General features: G+C 33.5%; 1 protein-coding gene across 1 annotated transcript in view; it reads right to left on the reverse strand.

The window, feature by feature from the left end:
• The window catches only part of LOC143242033 (prolyl 4-hydroxylase subunit alpha-2-like), a 28024-nt gene extending 17832 nt beyond the window's left edge, over positions 1-10192 (reverse strand). The window contains exons 1-4 of the mRNA XM_076485373.1: positions 10095-10192; positions 9598-9812; positions 5119-5295; positions 3357-3499 (exon numbers count right to left, since the gene is read on the reverse strand). Coding sequence (XP_076341488.1) covers positions 3357-3499; positions 5119-5294 — 319 coding nt within the window. The 5' untranslated portion in view covers position 5295; positions 9598-9812; positions 10095-10192. The remainder of the gene's footprint in view (positions 1-3356; positions 3500-5118; positions 5296-9597; positions 9813-10094) is intronic.
• Between the last annotated feature and the right edge of the window lie 2729 nt (positions 10193-12921).

Genomic DNA, 12921 nt, shown 5'->3' on the forward strand with positions numbered 1-12921 from the left:
AAAAAGTAGTTATCATTATATAACTCTGTGTAGAAAAAAAAGAGTTAACACTATACCACTGAGCGGAGAAGTAGTAGTTAACACTATACCACTGAGCAGAGAAGTAGTAGTTAACACTATACCACTGAGCAGAGAAGTAGTAGTTAACACTATACCACTGAGCAGAGAAGTAGTAGTTAACACTATACCACTGAGCAGAGAAGTAGTAGTTAACACTATACCACTGAGCAGAGAAGTAGTAGTTAACACTATACCACTGAGCAGAGAAGTAGTAGTTAACACTATACCACTGAGCAGAGAAGTAGTAGTTAACACTATACCACTGAGCAGAGAAGTAGTAGTTAACACTATACCACTGAGCAGAGAAGTAGTAGTTAGCACTATACTACTGAGCAGAGAAGTAGTAGTTAACACTATACTACTGAGCAGAGAAGTAGTAGTTAACACCATATTACTCTGTGGACAACAAGTAGTTAACACTATACTACTGAGCAGAGAAGTACTAGTTAACACTATCTTACTCTGTGGACAACAAGTAGTTAACACTATATTAATGTTTTTAGAAGAAATAGGGAACGCTACATTACTGTGTGGGGAAGAAGTATTTAACATTATTGAAGTGATAACATTAAATAATTTGTAATGTGCAGAGGAGAAAAATAAACACTAAATGTTTTGAGGAGAAAGGTCTGACAATAAACACTAAATGTTTTGAGGAGAAAGGTCTGACTCTATAAATTTCTCAATAAGAAACAACGATACGACCCCTATACTGCGAGTGGATGGATTCTACCCGTTCCTAATTCCGAAAAATAATCACAAAGCAACTATACTGTACCTGTTAAAATGTACACGTGTCTTCACAAATTATTTCAGAATTCAGTAAATATTTCAAGGCTTTACTTTACAAAATATCAAATTTTAATTTAAATTTGAAGAATTTTTTGTCAATGCATTTTCTCTTTTGAATTTCAGTTACCCAATATTGAAAGTAACTTTCATTTTAAGGTTAACAATCGCGTCACATTACATGTAGGCGGTATAAAGTCGCCCCTCACCCCGCTAGTACAGCGGTATGTCTACGGATTTACAACACAAAATCAGGGGTTCGATTCCTCTCGGTGGGCTCAGCAAATAGCTCGACGTGGCTTTGCTATAAGAAAACACACAAACACACGCGTTATAAAGTCATGGTCAATCCTACTATTGATTGGTAAGATAGTAACCCAAGAGTTGGCGGTGCCTTTCCTCTAGTCTCACACTGATAAATTAGGGACGGCTAGCGCAGATAGCGCTGTGTAGCTTTGCACGAAATTAAAAGAACAAACGAAAACAATATTAAAAATATTTTTTGCATTAGAAAACTGTTAATTATTACACAAGAAATATTTTTAATCTCCAAAACTTCCAGATAATTATCAAACGTTCTTATTCGAAAACAACTTTAAAGTTTGTTTTTCACACTATTGTATTTTTGTATGAATGTGGTCGATCCTGCCGACCTCGTAATCACCATAAAAATTATGAGGAAGATACAAGTTTCGCTTTTTCGTCACAGAATGACAACAGATTGTAAAATGAAACCAGAAATGTTTATCTTAAACAGCTGTTCTCTGCTGGTACAGGGATAACTCTGTGGATTTACAACCCTGAAGTTAGGGGCTCAATTCTCTACGATGGACTCAGCAGATAGTCTGATGTGGCTTTGCTATAAGGAAACACCCTTTAAACAGCTTCAATGTCATGATATTATGTATACATATATTATTTTTATACAATTTACACTTGAAATCGTTAGTTTTTTTACATGGTGAATCTCCATAGTTACAGAATTGAGGAAAGCAAGATACCTGTAAGCTTGACAAATGCATCAGGACTGTAATAGAGTAGGTCAAATAGAAAATTATATTTAAACAAGAATTAAAGAACATTCTAGAAGCTGGGAATTATGGTAAATGAATTGAACCTTTACATCCAACCTTATTGATACGATACATAAATTTCATCTGTAAAAGTCTCAAAATTTTGTATATCTGTGAAAATGGTTAAAACTAAAGAGTCTGGATTTTTTTTCAAATAAATAAAAGTCTAAAAACAAATGCAGAAAAAAGCCGTAAACGACCAAACAAGCTAACGTTTCTCCCACTTGTCTGTAGGTCAATGTAAAGGTCACATACAGTTCATTGTTCAAACATATGTGTATATAAAACTTGTTACAAAACATTTATTCTGTACCTGATGATATCATTACTAACAAAACCATGGTTGTAATAAATGATGTATTTGTGAAATGTACAATTGTCTAATTTCTTCAATTCTATTTTTTTTTCATGTTGGTGACTTTCGGCCTTTCTGACGGACATTTCATTGACGCAGCCTTCACTAAGTGATCTATCTTGGGTGTGTTCTAGGGGCCAGTATTTTGTAAAATATAGTCACATTTCAGTTACAATACATAGCATACGTATATATATTATTACTATATACATATAACATTTGTGAAACAAATTATTTTTTTTATATTTTATATACGATTTTGGGAAAAAAAAAACATATACAACTTACCATATAAATATCACAGACAGCCACAGTAATTTATCAGACTTAAAAATTATGTTATATTTGGACATACAAAATATGACATTTTAAGCTTCATCAATATCTTATCTTTTCATTTTGATTTTGCCAAAAACAAGAAAGGTTTTATGGAGCTTTTTCCGCGTAAAAATTTCGCAGAGGATAAGAAAACCACGTGGGGAATAACCTCAGCTTCTGATTGGTTATACATACGTCAAAGATTAAGCAGGTGTTTCCAAAAGTGGAAGAGGTGGGCGGGGCCATCTTGGTAGATTCACACAATAAATAACATTTGAGAAAACAGAAAATACAGAAGGTTCTTGTTCTATGCTTGAGCTTGTCAATATTGGTAATTTGAATTTACAGCTCGCAAGAAACTATAGATTTTACATTTGTACAGCAGAAACATAATTAACCAAGGCTGTATTAAACATACTATGTGACATACTAAAATGGATATATAATATATAAATTTGAATTGTATTCTTCAATTTGATACTAAACTAATTAATATATATTCACAAAATAGTAGTTTAATAACGTTTTAAATGTAACTTTACAACGTGATAACATAACCTTTAACCCTTGACCATAAGGAAACCTTATGCTTAACATGTACCAATATGAGTGCTAAGACAGCCTGATATTATTCACGGATAAGAGAACTCATTGTTCAGAAACGTTAATTTATTCATTTTTAATTTCAGTTTAATGCCATAAATAACTAAAAGGCAGTTTCAGTTGCTTCTATCGATATTTACAGAGAATCCAACCTTTACCTGGAGATGCCATGACCTGAGTGCTTGCTTCCACAGCCTGAAGGTCTACTGTCATTCGTTTCATTAAATTGTAAGCATGGATAGGATTGGATACATATTCTTCCATATTCTTCTCTCCCACTAATATACGATCGTTTATAAATCTGTAACATTAGAAACAGTGATAAGTTTCCTTAAAATATGCCCCACTCAGAGAAAAGTGTTCCATTATAATATACTCCATCCGTAGACACTGGCATACCAACCATATTGCAACATACTTTTTCAATAGAACTCTAGATCCAAAGTAAGTTATAATACACCCTTTCCATAGAGAGCTGGAACAAAACGTAATTACAGTATATCCATAAATGTCTTATTTTATTTACAAAAATAAATCTCTCTCATTCTCTCAAGAAAAAACTCTTATCCTAAAAATGTAACAAATATTCTACAAAACCTTGTTCGCAAAATAGAAATATTCTAAAAGGCGAAACAAAATACAAAAAATAAATATTTACAGACATGTAGCAATATATGAGAGAAGCTAGACTAAATGGTGAGAAAAAACGTTAATGTAACATTGGATAGAAATAAAATTATATATATTACTAGAATATGGAAAAAAACTAATATTCTAACATCAAATACAGGAAATCAGTGAAGCATTGATAAGAAATATATAAGAAGATTACTATATTAGAGAAAACAGAGTCAGAAAAAGGAAGTTAGAAACATTTCTACATTAGAGACAGGTAGCACCAGTGTTAAGGCGATATACAGGATATTAGAGAAGTCTGTAAACTAAAAAAGATAATGCAAGTGTAGCATGATACACAGGATATTAGAGAAGTCTGTAAGCTAAAAACGATAATGCAAGTGTAACATGATACACAGGATATTAGAGAAGTCTGTAAGCTAAAAACGATAATGCAAGTGTAACATGATACACAGGATATTAGAGAAGTCTGTAAACTAAAAAAGATAATGCCAGTGTAACATGATACACAGGATATTAGAGAAGTCTGTAAGCTAAAAAAGATAATGCAAGTGTAACATGATACACAGGATATTAGAGAAGTCTGTAAGCTAAAAAAGATAATGCAAGTGTAACATGATACACAGGATATTAGAGAAGTCTGTAAGCTAAAAAAGATAATGCAAGTGTAACATGATACACAGGATATTAGAGAAGTCTGTAAGCTAAAAAACAATGCCAGTGTAGCATGATACACAGGATATTAGAGAAGTCTGTAAGCTAAAAAAGATAATGCAAGTGTAACATGATACACAGGATATTAGAGAAGTCTGTAAGCTAAAAAAGATAATGCAAGTGTAACATGATACACAGGATATTAGAGAAGTCTGTAAGCTAAAAAAGATAATGCAAGTGTAACATGATACACAGGATATTAGAGAAGTCTGTAAGCTAAAAAACAATGCCAGTGTAACATGATATACAGGATATTAGAGAAGTACGACCAAGTAAAAGTATTTTTTAGTAGTTTCTATCTAATTTTACCCAACATGTCTTGTACAAGGTAAACTTAAATTTCAGTAGTTTCTATCCAGCTTTATATAATATTTGTTATATAAGATGAAGTTATGTTTCTATCAAACTTACCTAACGTGATGTATATATAAAGTGCTGTATTTCAAAAGTTTTACCACATGCTACCTAACATGGCTGTATTCTTTAAAGAAGCATATTTGAATTACTGTTATAAGTTTCTCATTATTTTCTTATTGTATTATATTAAGTATTGGTTTAAAGACATCTCACTTCTTAATGACATCAAGGTGTTGATCAACTCCTTCTACATAGTCCTTGAGAAGTTCAAGTATATATCTCTCGGTCTGCAGCAGCGTTACAAGACTGGAGGTAGAAGAGAAGTATTCGTTTGAAGTGGAGATGGACACCATGAGTAGAACTCCTAGTACAGATATAAGACTCTTCATCCTATGGGAAAATAACATATGTACGACACTAATGTTTTTGAACATCTCTCTTAATTAATCCACATTTTAACATTTATCAGCATTTTCTTTATTATAGAAACAAGAGCAAATTCTAAACGTTCCTGAAATTTAAACAAATTATAGTGTAGTAATGTCGAATTTATAGTATCTGTATAACTGGTATCAATACGTTACTCATATTTTTGATAAAAGGAATGTGGACTGTCCGTACCTGTACTGTTACTGTAGTCATCTGACTAAAAAAGTGAATATACTCAGTATATATTTTGTACCAGTACCATGATTGTATTTAGTCAATGTTCATTATATAGTGGTATTACAATCACCTGGTTAATAAAATGAATGTATTCCATGGTTAGTGTGTACTAGTACCTCAGTCATCCAGTTAATAAAATGAACGTATTCCATGGTTAGTGTGTACTAGTACCTCAGTCATCCAAATTACTAAAATGAACGTATTCCATGGTTAGTGTGTACTAGTACCTCAGTCATCCAAATTACTAAAATGAACGTATTCCATGGTTAGTGTGTACTAGTACCTCAGTCATCCAAATTACTAAAATGAACGTATTCCATGGTTAGTGTGTACTAGTACCTCAGTCATCCAAATTACTAAAATGAACGTATTCCATGGTTAGTGTGTACTAGTACCTCAGTCATCCAAATTACTAAAATGAACATATTCCATGGTTAGTGCGTACTAGTACCTCAGTAATCCAAGTTAATAAAATGAATGTATTCCACGATTGGTTTGTACTAGTACTTCAGTCATCCAAGTTAATAAAATGAATGTATTCCACGATTGGTTTGTACTAGTACTTCAGTCATCCAGTTAATAAAATGAACATATTGCATGGTTAGTGTGTACTAGTACCTCAGTCATCCAGCTAATAAAATGAGCATATTCTATGATTAGTATGCACTACTACCTCAGTCATCCAGTTAACAAAATGAACATATTCCATGGTTAATGTGTACTAGTACCCCATTCATCCAATTAATAAAATGAACGTATTCCATGGTTAGTGTGTACTATTATTCAATCATCTGATTTACAAAATGTATAGATTTTCTATTATTATTGTAATATCACTGAAGTACTAGAAGGGGAGAATGTGGATTGTCATAAAAAGTATAAAACAAATTGAACCAAAATTTAAAAGATTACATTATCAAGTCTGCAACTTGGGACTACAAAAGAAGTATAACATTAGTCTGTGAATAGTTTCTACATTATTTTTCAATCTACAACTTCATATTTTGATTCCATGTCTAACTTACTTATCAATTTTAATGGACAAAAAATAAGTAATTGTCAGCATTAATGGCTTACATTTTTGGCGATACTTATTTATATTTATATCCATATTCATAAATTTTAAATTATGCTTTTTAATTATTTATACGTTGACTTTTTCTAATGCACAGTAATAGTTAAATATGTCTAGAGTAAGACACAACCTTCAGTGAACACGTAATAAAACTATACCAGTAAAGAAGCAGCCTTTTCAAATACATCAAATACGACTAAAACAGTGCTTTAAATAAAGCTTTGTGTCTTGTGATTATGTACTAACACAAATTTCTTTGTTTCTCAGGTTTGGTGTAAACACGCGTCGTGTACACATGCAACCCTTCAGAACAACATCACATCTATTATCTAGTTGTAACCACGGAGATCAGCTTTCAATGAAAAATAATCAACTTTTAGATAGGTCATGGACATTCAAAGCGTTCGGTATAGTTGTCTGTTTTGGTTTTAGTGCAAAAGAAACAGTTCATTTTGCTATAGACTTGAGGAATAATATGAAGAAATAGGAAAATTTTGACATTTTCTAATAAACGTGAAAAATCCCCTTCTGTTGATTATCAATGGGTGGTCTTAACTTTGGAAAAGGAAGGTTGTGAGTGTTTCAAAAATAAGTCTGTTTTAACGGTAGCCCAAATGTTCTGTAAACGAGTTTTGAGGAAATTCATATTATTTTCATACCACTGGTGAAATAGGCATATACATTCTGTTATTATTGTAGTGCCACTGAAAGATTAGATGTGTGTGTATATATATAATACTCTGTCGTAACTGTGGTACCATTGAAGGACTAGGTATATACATTACGTTTTTACCATAGTAGTACTGAAGAATTAGGTACATACACTATGTTGTTATTGTACTAACACTGAAGGATTAGGTACATGCATTCTGTTGTCATAGTAGTAACACTGAAAGGCTAGTTATACACGTTATATTGTTATTGTAGCAGCACTGGAGGACTAGGTATAAACATTCTGTTGTTACTGTAGTAATACTGAAGGACTAGGTATATAGTTTTCTCACTTACTCTGTGGTAACGTTCAGAGAATCTCAACACCTATTTTACACTGGGGGAATATTGACACATGAAACCAGAACGAGAAGCATCATGACAATATTTTATTTATTTTCCTTGTTGACAGTTAACGCTTCTCTTGCCAAAGGGTACGTAACCTAAATATCATAGGGCTATATAGGCCAAACTATTACAAGTCTGAATCTCTGAGAACGAGACTAGATTCTGTGAGATTCTTTATAGTGTGTTTTAACGCGATCCAGAATGACTGTTAACTTTTTGTCTTTTCGTTATTCTACGTCTGCTGCTAGAAATCAGGAGGATCTGTTTTGTAAAATTAGGAAAATATTTTACATAAATAATAAAGGTGATAACGAACGCTGTTTAACCTATATCATGCAGTGATCTTCTAGGCTCGCTAACCCTAATACACGATACATTCCTTTACATCAAAGACATCTTTAGATTTTAGGGACGAATTTCTCAGTTTGCTAGCAGCTGTTATCTCACAAAATTAATAAAAAAAACACCTCAGTATGGAGAACACGAAAACATGCTTTGTTTTTGTACATGTGTGTGTATATATATATATATATATATTAGTGTATTATTTTGTACGTGTGTGTGTGTGTGTGTGTGTGTGTGACTGTATTATTTTTTATTAAAACTGTTTCATTTCTTCTTTGTTTTAACAGTTCTTGCTTTAAATATAATACTTATGGAGCCCACAGTCTGCATTCTACATCGATGGTTAAAATCAATGGAGTGTATAAAAGTGGTGTTGGATTGTTGATATTATATTGAAGTGTAGAGATTGTTGTAACGAAAGTCCTTTTCATGTTTAATATGATACACCTATACACTAACAGGAAGGTTCTTGTACATAAACACATTAAATAGAGTTATTGTTTAAATTTTGATATCGTTTCTTTATAACACGTAAACCAGATGAATTGTGTTTGTCAGTGCTTGTCTATAATAACGTAAACTACGCTTGAAAACAGCACTTACAAAGGTTTACAATAATGTATTTTCTAATTCTAGAAGACAAAAGATAGATAGGATCAATGTATAAGAAATAACGAAAGCATTCTAGAAATATATCAGTTTCATTTGTCATTATCCATACACTTTTTTCACATATTTGATAAATCATATCTGTATTTAAAACGCGTGCGACTCGTAATCCGAGGGTCGCGTGTTCGCGCCCTCGTCGCGCCAAACATGCTCGCCCTCCCAGACGTGGGGGCGTTGTAATGTAAAGGTCAATCCCACTATTCGTTGGCAAAAGAGTAGCCCAAGAGTTGGCGGTGGGTGGTGATGACTAGCTGCCTTCCCAAAAACAAAAAACTGTTTCAACGGATTATTCTGTAACTAAAGTTCTAACAGTTGCTAACTTGGTTCATTCTAGTGGTTACGAAAGACGTAACTTTTGACTAAAGTTCTAACAATAGCTAACTTGTTTCCTCCTAGTGGTTAAGAAAGACGTAACTTTTGACTAAAGTTCTAACAATAGCTAACTTGGTTCCTCCTAGTGGTTAAGAAAGACGTAACTTTTGACTAAAGTTCTAACAATAGCTTACTTGGTTTCTCCTAGTGGTTAAGAAAGACGTAACTTTTGACTGAAGTTCTAACAGTAGCTAACTTGGTTCCTCCTAGTGGTTAAGAAAGACGTAACTTTTGACTAAAGTTCTAACAATAGCTAACTTGGTTCCTCCTAGTGGTTAAGAAAGACGTAACTTTTGACTGAAGTTCTAACAATAGCTAACTTGGTTCCTCCTAGTGGTCAAGAAAGACGTAACTTTTGACTAAAGTTCTAACAATAGCTTACTTGGTTTCTCCTAATTGTTAAGACAGACGTAACTTCTATATAAAGTTCTAACAATAGATTACTTGGTTCCTCCTGGTGGTTAAGATAGATGTAAATTCAAACTAAAGTTGTAAAAGTAGCTTACCTTGTTCCTCTTAGCGGTCAAGACACACGTAACTTCGAACTAAAGCTGTAACAGTAGTCTACCCAGTTCGTCCTAGTGGTTAAAACAGACGTCTTTCACTGTTAAAGCTTTCCTTATCAAGTTCCTTAGGTGTCTGCTTGCTTACTAGCCTGGAAAACTCTCATTATTTGCAGTGACTAGTAGAGCGCATGCGTCAAATGACATGGGTCCTTAACCTGTGTTGGATATACTCAATTAACTGTTTGTTGCTCTACATCTAGCATGGGCTACAAGAAAAAGGCTACTTAAGCTTCTTAAAATAAACTACTTTGTAGTTTTAATTATTTAAAATGTTTGTACTGATTGCACAATCAGTATATCCTTATGTTAAAAATCACGCGTATTTATTATCATTTTACATGTATTTTAATAGTAATAAAGTCTTGTGTCTATCGTATTTCCCTTTTTTAATATTATGCGGTTAAGGTAACACAACACTAATCACACGTAGGTCTTACCAATGTGGTTATTTCAGACTTTAGTATTGTAGATACCGTGGTCTGTCTTCGTACGTCTGTGCAAAAACCAATAAAACTTAACCTTGCCGGATTCACTGTGATATTGTAAACTATGGAACAGTGGTGTAGATCCTGGGGGGATGGAGGGTATACATCCCCCCTTCATTTTAGGTGGGGGGTATATTGCATACAGTTATCCCCCCTACAGTTTGGTCTGTTGAATTGTTTTATTGTATCACAGGCCTACAAATTGTGTGTTTGTTCTTGTGATTCTCGTGTTCTTACCAATAGAATTACATAATTAGGCCTAGACGTAGGCTTTTTCAGTAGCCGAAATGTACATCTTTAACATAGGCGTGCTGGTAATTTACAAATTACCAATTTGTAAATTGAACAGTCCATGTAAGTGGTTGAAAAATCATCCCCCCCCCCCATCGGGTGTAAAACATCTACGCCCCTGCTATGGAACATAAGAATTAAAAAAAAAAATTAACTCGAATTCCTTTCCTATTTGGTTAGTATATATTCGTTTGTTAATTAATGTAATTTTCTTTCGTAGTTAAGAAAACCCAAAATTATTCAAAATTACAGAATACAACATTTTGAGAGAAGTGTAGTATTCTATTTATATTTTTGTATCATAAAAAATGACATTCCAGGAAAATACAATACTATGTCCAGCTAACTTTTCAAGAAAGTGCGGTATTTTGTTTATCTACCTTTTGTGTTATAAAACAGAACATTCCAAGAAAGTGCAGTATTTTGTCTATCTACCTTTTGTGTTACAAAACAGAACATTCCAAGAAAGTGCAGTATTTTGTCAATCTACCTTTTCTATTATAAAAACAGTACATTTTAAGAAATTGCAGTGTTTTGTCTATTTACCTTAACCCCCAGTGGCTCAGCGGTATGTCTGCTGACTTACAACGCTAAAATAATAATGATAATATAAAATGCCTATATAAAACTTGTTGTGGAATACGAATGTCCGGTAACATACAACATGCCTCACATCTCTGTAACACTTGACTTGAGGTTATTGTTTGTTATTAAACACAAAGTTACACAAGGGGTTATCTGTGCTTTGCCCACTATAGTTTCTACCGTTGTAAGTTCTCAGACATTGCGCTGTGCCACTTAAGTCAACCCAACCAAAAGCAGTACGAATTGCCTACCGAATCCACGTCTATACAATCGGCTCTTACTTATAGAAAACAAGAAATTCAACGTCATAATACTAAAAATACTAAAATAAGACCAAAACCAGAAATAACCTATTCAATGTTGCACAAACACCCGCCGCCTCATGGACCAAGTTCTTTCCTCCCTTAAATCACATTAGTCACGAAACAAACACTCACTCCAACAACCAACTTGAGAGTTTTACCTTGTGGCTCTACCTACCTCTTTTATCAGTTTAATTGCCATAAGAAACAATGGATCAAATATATTCATTAATAATCATGTGTATCTTGTTTATATTATTCAATGTGTGGTTATGTTCTCTATTTTACCAATATATTCAATGTTTAGTAATTTTATAGTTTATGTTTTATATCTATGAACTGTATAAACAAAATATGTTGTAAATTTCTGATAAGTATAAAGTTAATTACCATGCATATAATTGTATGTGAAATTGTAATATGTAACTGTCCTTTGTGATGCAATAAACTCTCGTTCTGGCTTTGTGTCTTCTTTGGGACGTGATGCGCTGGCCTACATGGGACGGGTCTCTGCTGTTTGGATCTGCTGCTCGTGATCGGTTTATCGATTTCAGGCAGGAAGCTTTAAAACACCCCTTGTCAAATCACCATCAAGAAGACAACTCTCCTCCTTCATCGTTTTTCTTCACGCCTGAACCACAAAAAATCAACTTATCAGAGAAACAACCATAAACCCATCAAAATTACTGAAAGCCAGAAAAGTGGGCGAATACAAAATTGTTTGTTTGTTTTTTGAAGTTCGCACAAAGCTACTCGAGGGCTATCTGTGCTAGCCGTTCCTAATTTAGCAGTGTAAGACTAGAGGGAAGGCAGCTAGTCATCACCACCCACCGCCAACTCTTGGGCTACTCTTTTACCAACGAATAGTGGGATTGACCGTCACATTATAACGCCCCCATGGCTGGGAGGGCGAGCATGTTTGGCGCGACTCGGGCGCGAACCCGCGACCCTCGGATTACGAAGTACATGCCTTAACGCGCTTGGCCATGCCGGGCCCGAATACAAAATCATTCATTTTTGAGCACCCCCCGGTTTTCTGATAAACCTACAATAACTATCAAATCTTTTAACTTAGCTTAAAAGAATAAAATAAAAAACTGAAGGCCAAACTGGTAGCTACACTGACAGTATTGATAAGAATGTTACAGTAAATATTCAGTTAAATAAGCCACGCATTGATGTTTTGTTGTTGTTGTTTTACTCATCATAATACTCTAAACTGAACAGAAACTGGTTAACCAGTGAATGGATATTTGCTGTAAAATTCTTATCAACGCTTTAAGTGTAGCTAACACTTTAGTCGCCAATTTTGATTTCATTTTCTCACATCCAAGGTGTTTTTGATAAGAAACTAATACAAAGAAACGATGAAAACCTTTGAAGTAAAATTCATATAAACCAGAAGAACTCTTAAACAACCCTAAAACCTCCTTTCTTAACACTAAAACCAATCTCTACAACAAAACTATTTTACTTATATCACAATCTCTTAAATAACTAGGACCAAGTAGTAATCAGTTAATGATAGTTTACTTTAATGTTGAGTTCAAATATTAGCTGTATTTTATATCATTATCAATCCACCATAAATTTCGTTTCTA

The sequence above is a fragment of the Tachypleus tridentatus genome, unplaced genomic scaffold (genome assembly GCF_004210375.1).
Source record: "Tachypleus tridentatus isolate NWPU-2018 unplaced genomic scaffold, ASM421037v1 Hic_cluster_1, whole genome shotgun sequence".
NCBI lineage: Eukaryota > Metazoa > Arthropoda > Merostomata > Xiphosura > Limulidae > Tachypleus > Tachypleus tridentatus.